The sequence below is a fragment of the Osmerus mordax genome, chromosome 4 (genome assembly GCF_038355195.1).
Source record: "Osmerus mordax isolate fOsmMor3 chromosome 4, fOsmMor3.pri, whole genome shotgun sequence".
Taxonomy (NCBI): Eukaryota; Metazoa; Chordata; class Actinopteri; order Osmeriformes; family Osmeridae; genus Osmerus; species Osmerus mordax.
Genome location: NC_090053.1, coordinates 12,408,337 through 12,425,863, shown reverse-complemented (window position 1 = coordinate 12,425,863; position 17,527 = coordinate 12,408,337). Strand labels below are relative to the sequence as shown.

Genomic DNA, 17,527 nt, shown 5'->3' with positions numbered 1-17,527 from the left:
TTCCAGACATAATATTCGTTACCTGGCTACAAACAAATGCTTCGTAACTTAAGAGTATTTACTTTTTATTGGAGATATTGACAACAGAGGTTAAGGAACTCGTCTTTAATCAAAAGATGGTCTCCGTTTTCAATTTGAAGCAGTAGATATGGCTTACTGTAGAAAGTCTCCCATTGCATCCTCTCTCTAGCTTAGCTTCGGCTACAGATGGACGACAATCACTATGCATGCATTATTCACGCCTACGGTGTTAATACAGTCTGTAAAAATACCACTTTGACACACTTGCAAGATGATCCGATGGTTAGATGTAGCATGAACTTATTACTACCCACAATAGTTCAACTTTTTTTGCAGCAGCATTTTAATCAGTTAGCTCCAGGTCCTCTCTAAAATACATTTCAGACCAATTTGAAACCTGAGCAAATGACTTTCTACTAAATCTTCAGATTCTTTTGAATTATTTCTCTTTTTGCGTGGTTCTTCTCTTTTCTGTAGTTTTATGCCTTTGTCCAGCTCCTGCCCCTTTCAAAAATACCTTTCGGGCGCTTTGAAGCTTCAGCTTATAACTTTCTACAAAATGTTTACTATTTTCAGCTTTTTTAGCATGGTCAGCTATCCCCATTCAGGTTTTCTGCATTCTCACTGCTGTTTCGCAGGAACAGCCATTTCTAGTTATTGTTTATTTTCGCCCCCCTAAGGATCAGTCAATATTTGGACTACATAGACATCCTAGGTGTTAAAAGTTTCGTATTGGTAGCAATTTCGTTGGTTGTATTTTTATTTACGTTCCGTTGCATGGTTTAAGTAGAAATTGCGTTTTTGTGGCGAAAAGTGAAGCTAACGGTGGCTAACTTGCTAGCCACAGTCACTGACGTTACTAACGTCACCACGTCACTAACGTCACGAAAACACACGTGACTACCTGTAGCAGAACATTCGTTTCACATTACATTTACATTTAGTCATTTAGCAGACGCTCTTATCCAGAGTGACTTACAGTAAGTACAGGGACATTCTCCCCGAGGCAAGTAGGGTGAAGTGCCTTGCCCAAGGACACAACGTCATTTTGCACGGCCAGGAATCGAACTGGCAACCTTCAGATTACTAGCCCGCTTCCCTCACCGCTCAGCCACCTGACGCCCCGTTTCGCATCTGTTAACTTGGGGGAGCAGCTGCAGAAACGCCATAAGCAAAGAGGCCAGGGTGATAACTATTTACTCATTTTACTTTGTGATGTGAAACACAATTGTGAAATGTAATGTACAATATTAGCTGATATTATTAAGGAAGTAGGTCCACATCTACTTTCGGAAACGGTAGTCTACTATTTCACTGAAACATTAGCATCATGACATTAGCCTCTGACTACAGTGGTCTATGATGCATCTGTTTTCAATCGTTAAAATAAACATTCCTCACAAATACATTTTACGTTGTTTATTATGACATTACATTACAAGTAAACGATTTGTGGGTGACATGATCATTACCTGTGGTTTCAAACCAGTGTTGCTCACTGCAACGCTGTAGCCTACGCGAGACACTACAAAAACATCTACACAGCTGTAGGAAGTCAAACGGCGTTTGTTCGGCACTCCCCTTACTTAAATCAGAAGTCTATCTAACTACTAACCTTAACTTCATTGCCACAGCCTAAACTTTGTCAATCTGTTCATGAAAATAATTAATTTCAGCCTAAACCGTACTACAGAACGTTAAATCCAATTCAACCAACGCAATCGCTACCAAGACGAACACAGCAGTATAGTCTACTGTACTGTAGTAGTACCATTTACCGGGGCAGCTTCTCCACACAGGGCTATATCGCACTTTGCGTTGTTACTGACAATGATCGCTTTTTATGAATGAGCGATTTTCCACTAAATAAATGTCAAGCTTATTTACGTTTTTGGGGGCATATTTTCAATTAGCAGATGGTACTGTTTGAATCGCGATTCCATCTTCTACTGCCGGTAACGTCGTAGAATAATCTTCAAAGGGGGTTCTTTATTAATGAATGAATGCAATATGAGTAGGCTAAATTGCTTAAAATATCACGAGAAGGGAAAAACTTAAAAGGACGTTTAAGTCATAGAGATTAGGTCAATGTTTACACCGGTCTGCCAAATTTATTCGTTTTAATATGATGAGGCTGCCTCTTGCAGGGGAAATGAGAAGACATCTATTTCATTCTACACTTCACTCGTATTTTCAGTTGTAAATGAGCAGCAAAAAAAAAAAAATGCTTTTAAATCTATGTAATCTTTATAAATAATAAGTATGCATTTTTATATAGAAATATACAGAAATATCAGTTTCTGTATATTCAAAAACGGACCCCTGTGCAACCGACGCAAGCAAGCACACCCTACAATTTCCCAAGAAATTGTACCCTCTCTAGTTAAATTTGTTATATTGCTTGTATTTGGTTATTTCATTCGGCAACAGTGCAGTTTAATTATATTGAGTTTGTCTGATGTGTTTGCTAACTTGGTGGTGCTAATGAGTTACTAATGAATGTAGCCTATCGCTAGGGATGGGAAAACGATGCCTTGTGAAGCTTTGGTGGTTTCTTCCGGATTGTGCCGAACCAAAGAGCCGAACTATTGGCGCATTGAAATTGGAGAGCACAGTGACATCTAGTGGTCAGCTAAAATCATAGCAGCCATCTCAACTGAATGAGATGTACCAGTAGTTTCTGACGGTACTTCGCCTGTTAATTATTCAATGTCTTCATTTTTGTAAGGCTACGTGGTGGTCTAATATTCGTGTTCATTCATTAAAACCATACATGTGTATTTGAGAACTGTGTAATTTTCATACAATAAATATGTTTTACTGTGATGTTCAACTAGTCTACACCACACTTTGTAATGTTCAGCAAACAGTAAGGCGGTAGAATGCTTAAAGTGTATGGAAGTATTAAATGACCGCTGATACAGAGTAGTAGCCTACACGACCACTCTGCTTATATAGCTGTCTCTTTCCTTACATTTGTGATATGTATTGTGAATCAGGGGAATACTTGTGGGGACAGTGGGGATGTGCTTGTGCAATATGAAAAGGCAGTGTACCATAACGGGGTTCGGGGGAATGTGTTTGTGCAACAGTCTGATTTGAGAACATTTATAAGTTCTTATTCAGGAACAGGATTTGTTCGACTGTACTGGGTTTCAGGCGGCTTCTCCTCTGGCTCACAATTTCTCCAGCCTTGGAGAAGATCCTCTCACAAGGCACTGAGGATGCTGGTGTGCACAGAAACTGCATGGCCACTTTAAATAACTGAGGGTAAAGGGCCTTGCGTGTGACCCAGTAGTCCAGAGGGTCCTCCGTCCTGGCCACATTTGGGGGATAACATATCAAAATGTTCCCATACTCTTGATCGCTTTCTTCCTCCGGTAGCATCCATATCGTCTTCTACTTTCTGCTCTTCTGCTAATATAACCTACTTCTCTTCTGCTGATGAACTATACTATTCTGCTAATGTAACCTACTTCTCGTCTGCTAATGATAATTCTCTAATCGTCTTCTAATAATAACTATGTACTCTACTAATGACTGTTTGCGCTTCTGCCAATGTAGTGTTCGCCTCCTATTAAGACGACAAGCACTGGTTTCTTTCCCTCTTTTAAGGTTTAGAAGTGCGCCACAACTTTGAACCAGTTCGTGACGTCTGAAGCATTGAACGTCATCAATCACGTGGCATCGTCATTTGACACAAGCTCCAAACCACTTTTTCGAAACTGTGCGTATTGGTTTTGCGACACAAGCATCGATGCGTCAGTGCCATATGTCCCATCCCTACCTATCGCTAATGGAGTTTTAATTTATAATTTTGCCTTCTGACTACACTTTTCTGTTTAGCACTGGTGTAGAAGTGCAAGACAGCAAATTAAACATCTTCAGACTATCAGTGGTTTCCATTTTTTGTGTGGACGCTACACTAACAGAAACCAGTAGACTGTTATAACATGATACAAAAGTGTATTTGTCACTAGCCTATTGATATTGCTCATAATATTAAGCTTTAACACATGATTCTATACCATTGAATTACAACTGCAGACAAACTTACAGGGTTAATACTGAAGACATATTCGATAGTACCCAATTGCTGTGAAAGTACCAAGTCAATGAAGTGAATCATCAAGTACCAGTTCAAGACAAAATCACTGTATTTATTATAGATCTATAAAGTGCAGGTGTCTGATACACTTAAGTTGAGCATCTCAGAAGACTGGACAAAGAATACAGGAATCAGGGTAGTTAAATAGTATCACAATATGGGGAGTTTTACTCTCACAAGAAACGTCAGGGGGTGAAAATCAACATAGCCTTTGCAAGCACAGAAAGAAGACGCTGCATGCTAGTCTAGATAGCTTTTGTTTAGGCCTTTAGATAGGGCTCCTAGAAATGGCCTTGACGCTCCTTCTATTTTCCTTGTTCAAAGTTGCATGGCATTATACACTTTGGTAATATTGTGACCTCTGACCTACACTAGTGTCACAGGCATTTCCAAGTCACACCTCACAAATAACTAACGTATGGCTATGCAGGCATAAGCAAAATGTCAGTTTATCAATGATACTAGCAAAATAATTCATAGATTCTCTATATTTCTCTCCTGGACATGACCAAGGGTTATGTTCTCATTAGCTTGATTTAGCAGGGTATAGATCAAACATTGTTTATCATATTCAGAGTATTCCAAACAGTATAAAAGTAATAAAATAATCATTATATTTAATTATTGTTAACTGATCAGTGGTTAAGGATAAACCTCTTCAATACACAGTAGCCTAGGGGTGTAGGGTCAGAGGCTACACCTCCAAAACAAAATGTAAGGCTGTATCAAAAATGGGAAAAAGATAAGTTAATAACATGTAGACTACATATTAATTTATTTTCAGTCTTTAAAAATGCAGTGTTTTGGCTACACAAAGGATAGAATGAAAGTGGCATAGGCTACAAAAAAAGATATTAAGATATCTTCCTTCTGGAAGTTGTTAAATTGAATAGGCTGAACATCAACATCAAGTATAGTCTATAATGTGTATGCCTACTTGGACCATGTCCTGACAATACATAAAGAACATTAGGCTACATGTTTTGCCAGGATAACTGCCGCTAGACCATTGAATGTTTATGATGTTCCTGTGTGTTAATTCCTTTGACTGGGTACAACAACGCGATCAGTCAGCCGACTCTAAAATATTTTTTATGTCGGGCTACGCATTTATAGCACAACATCTGTCTGATACGCAACATGTGTGGCACCCTATAGCGGCCAAATAATTAGCCTACATTTTGCTGAGAGATTGAAGGGCTAGACAACAAATGTTGTAATGAATCACCGACATGTCATCTTCTGACATTGCCTTAATGTGCTCCGTGTTAAAAGCTCCAAAATGATGAACTGGCAAAAACTTTATAACTATAAATTTACTCTAAAATTTACTTCAAAGTATGGCGACAACGTTATCCACAAGTAGTTGCGACGACGTAAGCAACTTATCCAGAAGTAGATGTCACACAGTCTCCTTAGGCAGGTTCTCCATGTCCCTTTCCTACGGTGGCCGACATGTGCAAACTCGCTGCAAATTAAGAAAACATCTTCATTAATTTGACAACACATGCGCAGCATTCAGCAAACGCGCTGCAAATACACAACACAACCAAATACATAAACGCGCTGCAAATACATAAACGCGTTGCAAAAACGAAAGCACGCAAACCAAAAACGCTGCAGTACATAAACGCGTTGCAAAAATGAAAGCACGCAAACCAAAAACGCTGCAGTACATAAACGCGTTGCAAAAACGAAAGCCAAAAACGCAGCATCCAGTTTTCACAACGGAAGTTCTCCGGCCTCTAGGGGGAGTGCTAAGTGGAACAGCTTGATTTTCGGCCCCACGGAGCGAGAGAGAGACCATATGAGAAGTTTGTTTTGGAAATGGGACCAAAATCGAAGTTGCTCTTTTGAAAAACTGTAAATGAGGAGGGCCACATGTCAAAATGAATACTAACCTTTTTATGTCGCCTCTTTACTTCGATGTTAGTCCAAACTTCTCATATGATCTCTCTCACTCCGTGGGAGATTTTGTGAAGAGCTACGCTCATGGAAAGCTTCGGATAAACTCTTACAGTCGCCTCTGCACTGACCATTTCACGGCGGACAGTCTTAACATGGACCAGAGACAGACGGGGTTCATGAACACACGACTTCTCTTGCAGCGCGGAGCCGTACCGAGCATCGCCCCCCCAGCCGTTCATCCTCCGGTCGCACCTGGACCATCCACTGCCGCCAGCAGTTCATCACTCAGTTCTGTGTGCTTGTTATAATTATACTATATAACTTTTCCAGAGGTTGGCTATCTCTGCTATGAGTTAGTGCGAACCGCTAACTTGATATTAGGCTACTCGGTGTAGAATGATGGTATTTTGGTAAAATGGAATGTGCTAGAAGTAGTTGGAAAGCTCACTGTCTGCTGTCTCTGGTGTCCATTTTTACTCCTGTTTTACAGCTCAGGGGAAAAAGCTTCATTTATATGCATCTGTATGTTTCACTCATTGAACAAATAAATTCTAATTCTATACTGTTTTGTTCGGCTTGACTTAGAGTTTACGAAACGCAAAATGTACGAAACGCGGCCCTGTATATAACTGTACATCAAGTTACATTTCCAAAAAACTAACACATATTTCCAATTTAAGAAAAATACAAACAAATGATGAAAATCAAAATAACTGAAGATCAGGTTATTACACGTACACATCAAGTTCGTACAGCGTCAATGCACCCCTTCAGCCCCGTTATGCTGGTGTCGTGAGTGCTCGAGCCAAGGACACTAGTGATGTGTCGTTCGTGAACGAATCCTTACAAGGACTCGGGAGTAACGAGTCCTCTCAAAGAGTGATTCGTTCATTTTCTCGTGGCCGCGCATCGGGACTGTTGCATAGGCTCGTCCAAGTAAACAGAAATTATTCGTTCATTTCCCGACTCAGTCTTCGGGTACGAGTCTTTGAATCATTTTTCACGTGACCTGCATAGGCTCTGTAGTGGTAGCTAGATGAAACGCTAGAGGGAACGATTCGTTCATTTCCCGACTCGGTCTTTCTACGAGTCTTTGGATCATTTTTCACATGACCTGCATATGCTCTGTACTGGTATCTAGAGGAAACGAACGATTCGTTCATTTCCCGACTCGGTCTTTCTACGAGTCTTTGGATCATTTTTCAAGTGACCTGCATAGGCTACCCCGCCCCCCGCCCCCCCCCCCCCCCCCCCGTTGAAATGAACGAATGACTCGAAAAATCTTCGCTTGAATCTCAGCCCTTGCCTGACACTGCAAACAATACAGGTGTTGTACCGAAATCGGTGACCTATCAAAAACAGATGAGCAAAACAGTGTGGCAAGAACAGGTCCGGATTAACAATTTTCTGTGCCCTGGGCAACAAGGCTTAAGCCCCCCCCCCCCCCCCCCCTGTGTTTGATGTGATGCTAGTTACGGATGTCAAAAATTAATGCGCGCGAGCGAATTTTTGGGGCCTTTATTTGAGCGCAAAATAGTTTTTTGAGCTTTATGTAAAATAAACATTTTACAAGCCGTTTTTTCAATTGGTAAAATCTTGTCAGACAGTAGGTAAGAAAGTAACAGCTAGCTGGCATCAGTTACTTGTAAAATGCATAGATAATGTTTAACAGTAAAATCTCAATCTAGTTTGCACCAAACTAAGTTAAAACATATTTGAGTGTGCTAACATTAGCAATAACGTCAGCAAGTTTGAGGTGTATGCATAGGCTAACCATTAAATTAGCAGCACATTTCCCGTATTTAACAATGATTAAACATGGACTTACCTGAAAGTGATGCACGGGCACCATCTCGCAGTCTCTTTCTTTCTTTTTTCCTTCCCCTGACTCCTGTTATCGTTTTAAGCCCATTTTAGAAAAGTTGACCTAGCCTACTGTCAAAGTTCGTCAGCCCACTGAGGGAAGGGCACCCACAGCGAGTTTGGGAAATTGGGTGAGCTACCTCCCGGAAATGAGTCTCTGCAGGTTGGGATGTCTGCGCACACTCTTAGCACACACTTAACAGTCTGTGAACTAAACTGTGGATACTTTTTTCATTGCTTTCACACTTTTGTTTGAATCACTAGACTATAGCTTGCTATAGCCCTAGTTAAGTTTTGGGAGACGGCGTATTCCTGCCAGGAAAATTAGTTAGCGAGGATTGTTGACCCTTTACCGCCAAAGTCAGGTCTGGCGGCTGGTGCACACCTTCGAGGATCACAATGTAGACTTACAAATTGGTGTGTGAGTGTGAGTGTTGTTTATGAATATAATTCACAGCACAGAAGAGATTATCAATGAGTTGATATGTCTGTATTAGGCTACTTGCACCTCAGTAGGCCTAAATGACTAAATGTAAGAGCGTCTGCTAAATGACTAAATGTAAGTAGGCCTAATCATTTAACACTGATTTGCTAATCTGTTTTATCTACCACTACGCTAAACCTTAAGAATCTCTGAGAATTAGCCACTGCCATGACGAAACATTACAAGTTGCCCAGAAAAGATACTCTTATCCACGAGCAGTTATAATGGAATAGCCTACTTGTTTATCAGTCGTCTATTAGTGAGTGTGTTTTTCCCGATTCACTCCATATGAATCTAATGTGACGCTAATCCAACCATGATGTCTGTGTCCCAGAACTTTGTTTCCTCGTCCATAATACACACAATGAAGCACACACCTCCTGTTGCAACATACATTTTCTTGTTACAGATCCCCTACCCATGATGTGGGTAAAATTAATTTAATCTTAGTGTTTTGTCTGGGCTTAATGTGTTCCTATCTGAAGAGTGGGAGATATCAAATATTTATGAGCCAGTAATCTTTCCTGAATCTGTGACAGATACAACAAGTTTCAATTTAAAAACAAAATTACACTTCAGTTAACAAGGCTTCTATTCTTTAAGTAAGTGATAATGTAGCCTATAGAACGCCGGTCATTATCGGGAAAATAAGCCCCGACAGGGCGAACAGCAGGGCTTATTTTCCCGATAATGAGAACGGCGTTCTATACATTATCCCGTTTATTACACGGCTACTTGCCAAAAAAATTATTTAACACAGTGTGTCTTTTTACAATTTATTTGTTACCATTCGTTGTTTCTGATTGGCTGGTAGGTGGCATGAAACTCAATAAATTTCTTCCGTATGACTGCGCCTCGTCCATTAATAGTAGCCTACATAGCGGGTCGTGGCCATGTAATCCCTTACTTCTCAGCGTGAGAAATACAAGGAAGGGGTTTCGTGAGAGCGTGAGAAATGATTGAAATGCACTGCGAAAACGTGAGACGTGAGAGCCCTGTATTAAGAGATTATACATGCAATTTCCACGATGCAATCACCAGCCCTGGTAGCTCGCCGTGATCGTATAGTGGTTAGTACTCTGCGTTGTGGCCGCAGCAACCCCGGTTCGAATCCGGGTCACGGCATTGCGAAACAATGTCACGGCACAAGGGTTGTCTTTTTCTACCCGTAGGCCTACATATGATTTATTTTCTCCCTTAAAAAGAGAAAGAGAATAGTCGGCAGATATAAAATAAGCCCCGAAGAAATTCATTGTTTTACCAAAGATTGGGTCACAACACCAGGGGGAGCACGAGACCTTCAAAGGTATGTTGGGAGATTTTGAAATTGTAATAATTTTCTAAGGGCTAAGACAACATTAACCTCTATTAGTTGTTAAAATCTTTTTTTTTTGCACCATGAACTGAATCCATTGCATTTACCAGTGCCAATTTCATATAGGTTCTTATTGACGTCAGTCTGGTCGAAGGATCCACCCCCTAGCTGAAGTTGCATCTGTGAATGGTCATCCGTCGCTCGACTACAGAATACTTGTGTGAATAATCGTTGATCTGGATGCGGCCATCCTTTTATTCCTTTCCGCACTGGAGTGGCCGCGGTGTGTCCACTTCATGGGATAACAATGTGCTGCTTTCTGGCAGTAAGATTTTCAGCAGCTTTTCGGTTGAGTGATTGGAAAATGTGTTTTATGTGACATTACTTACACGCTGTGTTCAGTGTATTGTTCTGGTCCTAAACGCATACCAGCAATTCTGTGAGAAGATGTTGAGCCGATTTATGAGTGGCAGCATCAGGAATCTTGAGAGAGAATACAACTGCACCGTCAGACTACTGGATGATACGGAATATACATGCACAATTCAGGTCAGTCACCTGTACCTATCCTTCAACTGTTTTTATTTAAGGTTCAAGGTTACAAATATGCCGGTGATCTGATGCGGTCGGCTCCGGTATGAAGCAAGTCTGGTCCCGCCGTTGTAGCCTCGTATTAGGCTGCCTGCATCTTTTGTTAGGTAGTCCATCTATTTCTCTACATGTTCGGTAACAACATTAATATCGGATGCTATGAAGTCTAACTCACTCCTAAATTCTGTAGTAATTCAGCGTAATTGAGTTAGAAAAGTGCTACGTGGAATCGGATGGATTAGTTACTTTGAGGAAGAAAATAGCCTGCGGTAGCATTGCGATTATTTTACAACCTACATCTAAAGCCTTAGCCTATAAAACGACGGGTTGTTTCAAAAGGTAATAGTCTGTGTGGTTTTAGCTTCTAACTTGATTCTTCAGGAAAATAGTTGTTTAACCGTCCAACAGGCAGGAGCTATATGCTGTGACCAACTGAAATGCAGAAGATGCTAATACACAGGTTTCTAACCCTAGATGAAACAACATAAAGAAGTAAAATAAGTAGAATGTTTCACATTTCAAACCATACCTAGATGTTTCAAAATCCATTGCATGAACCATACATCCATTGCATGAACCAAACATCCATAGATTGTTACAAAAGCTAATATTTTGACAAAATCTGTTTCCTATAAATTGAGACAGCAGGTCTACAGAAGTAAGTAAGTAAGACTTTATTTATATAGCACATTTCATACAAGAATTGTAGCTCAAGGTGCTTTACATAAAATCAATAAAAACAATAATACAAGTGATAAACAATTCAAACAAAAATAAAAATCCCAATAAGATCTCTGTTCAAGAGAGAAAACAACTTTAAAAGTAGGAAAACCCTTTTGAGATAAAATTACTTAAATGCTTCGGTAAAAAGGTAGGTTTTAAGCTGTCTTAGAAGACACGGGTTACTTTTTCTGTAGTCTTGCAAGTCTGGCTTTGATGGTTGCTTCGTTTTATGTTCAGTCTGAAGTACAGGCAGGGTAGAGGGCTGTTCAAAATCAATTAGAGTACATTTGTATTTTTTGAGGGGGAGCTCTGAAGTTATGGGTTTGAAACAAGTAAATCCCTGGAGGACCTTTACAATGATCAAAATGTATGGAGACATCCCACCAATCAATCCCCTTGATAACTTACTAAAGAAACATTTGTACGGTTTGGGCACTATGTTGGTTACATTATAAGTTAAAACAACATCAGTTGGTATTTTGTAGTTTATTTTTATTACATTGTGGTAGAGCACAAACACCAGGTATTTAACCAATAGTCACAGGTCTAAGCTGGTGCTTGAGCTGGGAAGGTGTACCGTTTGCAGCATTGCTGTGGGATTTGGGATGGGTGACGTCATAGGGACGAAGGAAGGGAGTGATGAAGCAGAAAGGTCTTTCTCTACCCTGGCCGATTGGTGTCCTCCTCTCCTCTTTTGGCCATCTTTAACATGGAGGAGGAGGTGCCAAGTTAACAGTCCATCTGAGCAGCCATGTCAGTAAAGGGCCAGAGAGCACCTTCCTCATTTAGTTCTCACTCTGCCCTTCCTCCCAGCCTGCCAAATACACCCAGGATTCCAGGACACCTAGGCATGGGTGGGAGCAGTGAGAGGCGTAACTGGGTCAATCTCTTTCTCTTCTCTTTCTCTTCTTTCTCTCTGTCTTTCTTTCAGGCATATCTGTTCCCACTGTGCCGAGATTTAATTCCCTTTGGACCTGTTTTCATTACACTCTGATCTCTTCCCTAAACAGTTTAATGGCTTTATATTCTGATCTGCCTCTGGTGCAGGCTGGCCTCTCATCTAACGTCAAACCAACTCAGGTCATCCTATAAAACTGTGTTATATGTTATTTTCATGATAGCATTGGAGTTCTGTTTCCATGGATGGCCATCATATCATTTTCAGACCAAGGCGCTGAATAGACAGTATCTGTCAGTATACTGTCCTCATCGTATGAATACCAAACCAAAGGATTCTAGTCCTAAATTAAGAAATAAAAGGTCTTTGGGAAGCATTGGCAGCCATAATGCATGACTTTAAGTTTTACTCTGATAAATTATGGATCCTTACTCTATGTTGGGCTGAGATAGGATGAGTGCACATCATCATACAGCTCTGCAGATGTAGCTCTTGCAGCAGTTAGATAGAAGTCCCTGTCTGTAACCGCTAACCTCTCTTATTCCCTGAAGCAACATCCCAGAGCCAGTGATGGTTAGGATTTAAAGGCTTCTCACATCTTGAGGTCATATTTAAATAGCAGACAGACTATAACATCTAAGGGGCACAGAGAAGTAAAGAGACACTATGAGTCAACACCTTTATGTTTAGAATTGGATTGTCAACTCTTCGTGCATGAAATGTAAGTTCAGATTTTTTTTTACATTGAATAACAAGACTCAAAAGTGCAGATAAAATGTACTTCACCGAACTTTGATGACATTAAGTCCTGAAGCAAAACTAAGTAAACTAACTAAAACTTTTTTAGGTTTGTCAAATTAAAGTGAGAGAGAGAGATACGTATCTTCTCTCAGGTTGTTCTGTACCCAACTGACATACGTGGGAAGAGGCAAGTGCAGCCTGGGAATCTCCTTAAATCTAGAAAGTTCACCTACTTTTTATAAAAAAGATACAGACTTTATATCGTCTACTCCTCATTGCAGCAAGTGTAGCGTCTTTGTGAAAACATGCCCCATGTCAGATACACAAAGGATTACTGCCCAGGGTTTATAGTAGTCTGTTTGTGAAGTGGTCAATAGACTCTGTAAACATTGTTTCATAGCAAAGACTTGCATACAGTTGGTAGCATAGTGCTTTTGTGTGAGTGTGTGTCTGTGATGTGATTGCTGATTTTATTGGAACTGTATTTATTGTGTGCTGCTGTGTGCTGCAGTTTTACCATATGTAATTATAGAACATTCTGCTTTAGACAAGGACTACTAAGCCCCAGCTCACCCTAAAGCTACAACAAGGGAATAGTTTGGGACAATGATCTCTGGAGTGTTTCCTTGCCTCTCCAGAGGCCTGTCTCCGTGGTGACAAGACAGGGGTACGGGTGTCTTACATTTAAAAATGGTGCCAGGGTCTCAACTGTTGCTATGGTGACTCCCGAGTTACACTACCATAATGTGAGTTCGCTCAGGATATATCCCATGACAACATCCCTAACCATGGCCAAACAGTAGGTGACCATCATAATCATAGATATTTAATAATTTATTCCCTGGATGCTATTGGAATGGCTACAATAACCAACACCACTTTCTCTTTGAGCACTAATACCCCCAAGTCTATCCCACTGTTTTTCTAACCCTCTTTCCCTCTTCCCTACAATAGTGTTCTTATGTGGAAACGTCCAAGGCTGGTGTGTAGCTTTGTACTGTCTTTCCCCTAGACACTCTTAATGGTGCCTTGCTGGGACACAACTTTGAAAGGCTAAACAACTACTCATTGTCTTAAACTTGAATCGTCTTATCTTTGTCCTCGTAGCTTTGTCTTTTTACTGACTTCTTGTGTGAATGAAAGTCGGTGCTTGAATTTTCTGATCACTAGAATTTCCTCTGCTTAGTCTGGCAACCTAGACTAACCTATTGAATGTAGTCCTGCATATGAATATGAAATAATAACCCATAATGCTATACACATATTCAGGAAATTCCCAAGTTAAGATCTTCACAAAGTTTATGTACTAATAAAAGTACACAGCAGAGTTCTGTCTGCATACAAACCTCTCCAGTAGTGGAATTAGGGATTGCCTCTTCTCTGAATGCTTGTGGTGTCCTGCTCCTCTCTCTCTCTCTCTCTTCCCGTCTGCGTGCTCAAGTGTTCCTGTCTAGACTCCAGTAGCCACAGACATGGTCATGTGTCTGCCAGTGTTGCAGGACCAGCCGTGTGTGTTTATGTGCATTTCAGTGATCATGCTGGCTGCCACACTGTTGCTATACTGTGTATAAAAAATTAAAATGTGTGCTAGGTCTGAATGTTTGATAAGGAGTAACCTCCAGAGTGCATTGCTAGTGTTTACCAATGTCTTGATGCAGCCGTGCTGGGATTGGCTGGCTGAGTGGTTGAGCGCTCAGTGGCTGAAGGATTACGTTGATGGCATGCCAGAGGAAAGACATGGATGAGAGCATGCCATGCCAAGTCTACGGTATCTACATCTCTCATGTGTTTCATCTGGGATAACAGACACTTTTCATGCACACTCACAGGCATTACTGGCAGATCACAAAACAGTCTTTTGATGTCTTGTCATCGCAAGGTTAAGAGGCATTCCGTTTCCCTCTTGCTCTCTTTGAATCTCACAAATCCATGATGCTCTAATAAAGTACTGTTGGGAGTGCCTTGCACTGTTAGTGTGCATGTGTTTTTGTGTTAGGGCTGTCCTCCTCTTCCAATCCCCTGTGCCTCTTTCTGTATATTTGTGCGGGCTGGTCAAGATAGACAGCAGGCAAATGTCTGTCAGAGTATCGATTCCATACAGCAGCCTGCTGTGATCTCCATACAGAGTTGATGTTTCAGTTGGAGACATGAATACCAAATTTAACATATCCATCAGTACAATGAATAGAGAATAGAGAGAGAGATTACAGAGCATGGGGCAGCTACCACCATAGAGCCCCACCCAGACAAGGTGCAGTGAGAGCCCCCAACCATCCCAACACAAAAAGATTGCACAGCTTATTGGTGCTGTTTATATCCTTCAGTGGCGTTGTAAATGACATGACACGGTGGACTGGAACCCTTGGAGTGTGGAGGGAGAGCCAAATCAGACTCCTGTAGGACCAAATCTCTGTTTTCAGCTCTGGTTGGGCATTCATACTCTGGGAGATTTGGACACACAAATGTCTGTGATCATTTTGTTCAAATTATAAACAACCACTTTGTGAATTGTTTTCAGCACCCACAGCCTTCGGAGTACTATAAATTCAAGCAATCCGTCCAACTCCGTCCGTCCGTCTGTCCGTAACGGAGTCGGAGAAGTATAATTCGGCCTTTATACTTCTGCGTTTTTACGGAGACTGAGACACGGAACGCCCTCTCCGTCAAGGAACTCCCTCGGAGCCCCTCGGAGAGCTCTACGTGCATCTCCTGATTTTCCTGACTATCCGTCCGTCCGTCATTTTACGGATACCCCTTGGCTGTGATTGGTCCGTATTAAGAACCGCTTGCGTCAGGGGCGGGGGTATGGCGTGAAATTAGTGCCAGGAGAGCAAGCTCTGTAAAAAGATTTGTAACTTGCAAAAAAGATTCGTGTACTTGTAAAAAAAGGTTTTGTGTCTCCGTAGAAGAAAAAGATTTGTGTACTTGTAAAAAAAAAAATTGTGTCTCCGTAGAAGAAAAAGATTCGTGTACTTGTAAGAAAAAGTTTTGTGTCTCCGTAGAAGAAAAAGATTTGTGTACTTGTAAAAAAAAGTTTTGTGTCTCCGTAGAAGAAGGCGGGAACAATGCTCCCAAAAACATCTAAGCCAATCAAATATAGCCATTTCTGTGTCTAGTATCATTGGACATTTTCGTCTTTCTATCACACAAAGAACGTCAGCGAATAAGAACAAAACTAGAATGCTGATGATTTCAATGGCGAGTCATTTGGTGTAGTTCAAAATATCCATGGGCATGTATCTTTAATGCAACATTTAAAGATTATTTGGTTAGCACACTCTTAACAGTATAAATTAATGGATAAGAGTCGTAGTAAGTTGAATAGTTTTTTAATGTAAATATGTATTCGGATATTTAATTAGACGACCAGTCATTAAACCTAGCATTAGTTGGACAATGTGCAGCTAAATGGCAGGGAACTGCCGCGAAATCACTCTATAGTTAGTGGTTTTCATTTGAAATGAAAGCTGCAGTAAATAATACACTCTAGAGTGAAAGATCCATATCTTTTTAATTTATGCGCTTAACTTTCCCAGCCAACATTTGAGATCTATCCAGTGTGTCCAGCTCATACACCAACCGCGAATACACCAACATTAAAAAACGTGTAAAGTTGTGAACGCTTAGTATGATGCTTACCGGCTGCAATTTAGCTGCACATTGTCCAACTAATGCTAGGTTTAATGACTGGTCGTCTAATTAAATATCCGTATACATATTTACATTAAAAAACTATTCAACTTACTACGACATTAATTTATACTGTTAAGAGTGTGCTAACCGAATAATCTTTAAATGTTGCATTAAAGGTACATGCCCATGGATATTTTGATCTACTTACCAAATGACTCGCCATTGAAATCATCAGCATTCTAGTTTTGTTCTTATTCGCTGACGTTCTTTGTGTGATAGACAGACGAAAATGTCCAATGATACTAGACACAGAAATGGCTATATTTGATTGGCTTAGATGGTTTTGGGAGCAGTGTTCCCGCCTTCTTCTACTGAGACACAAAACTTTTTTTTACAAGTACACAAATCTTTTTCTTCTACGGAGACACAAAACTTTTTTTACAAGTACACAAATCTTTTTCTTCTACGGAGACACAAAACTTTTTTTTGCAAGTACACGAATCATTTTCTACAGACACAAATCTTTTTTGCAAGTTACAATCGTTTTTACAGAGCTCGCTCTCCTGGCACTAATTTCACGCCATACGGGGGCGGGGTTGCCGTGACCAACAAGAGAACAAAATCCTTTGACCGCCATTGTTGTACGTTTTTACAATTCATATTTCAGCTAAACAGTACATGTAAATCAGCATCTGAATTCAAATGTGACGAGAAATGGACAGTGTAGTTGCTGAAAACGTGCTTATTTTATTGATGAAACGGCTAATTTATAAATTTGCTATAACTTTTCGATAACCAACTAGCATCGCAGTGCAGCGCCACCTTCTCTTCTGGCAGTGAATTGTTTTCAGCACCCACAGCCTTCGGAGTACTATAAATTCAACCAATCCGTCCGACTCCGTGCGTGCGTCTGTCCGTAACGGAGTCGGAGAAGTATAATTCGGCTTTATTAATTATACATCTCCGATTCCGTTAGGGATTACGGCTATCTCCCTTATTTGTGGTTAGATACAGGGCCGGATTAACCATTAGGGCAACTGGGCACTTCCCAGGGGCACATGACATCTAAGAGGCCCTGGACAATGTCAACTAAAATGTTACATCACGTTATGAACGCAGTCCTAACTTTCCTTAATGTGAGTACTTTATTACAACTCGTTCGATCAAAATGTTATGTTAAAATCACGTCAAAAACAGTGTTTGTGTAGTCTAGTAGTAGCCAGTGCCGCCGCTCCCATAACG

General features: G+C 40.6%; 1 protein-coding gene and 1 non-coding gene across 3 annotated transcripts in view; both read left to right on the top strand.

The window, feature by feature from the left end:
* The first annotated feature begins 9,437 nt into the window (after nt 1–9,437).
* Nucleotides 9,438–9,509, top strand: trnah-gug (transfer RNA histidin (anticodon GUG)). Its single transcript has one exon. It is a non-coding gene; the product is annotated as a tRNA-His (tRNA).
* A 637-nt stretch (nt 9,510–10,146) lies between these two features.
* Nucleotides 10,147–17,527, top strand: part of LOC136942580 (FERM domain-containing protein 5) — a 58,001-nt gene continuing 50,620 nt past the window's right edge. For both annotated transcript variants that reach the window (XM_067235557.1, XM_067235556.1), the window contains exon 1: nt 10,147–10,248. In XM_067235557.1, the coding sequence (XP_067091658.1) occupies nt 10,147–10,248 (102 nt within the window). The remainder of the gene's footprint in view (nt 10,249–17,527) is intronic.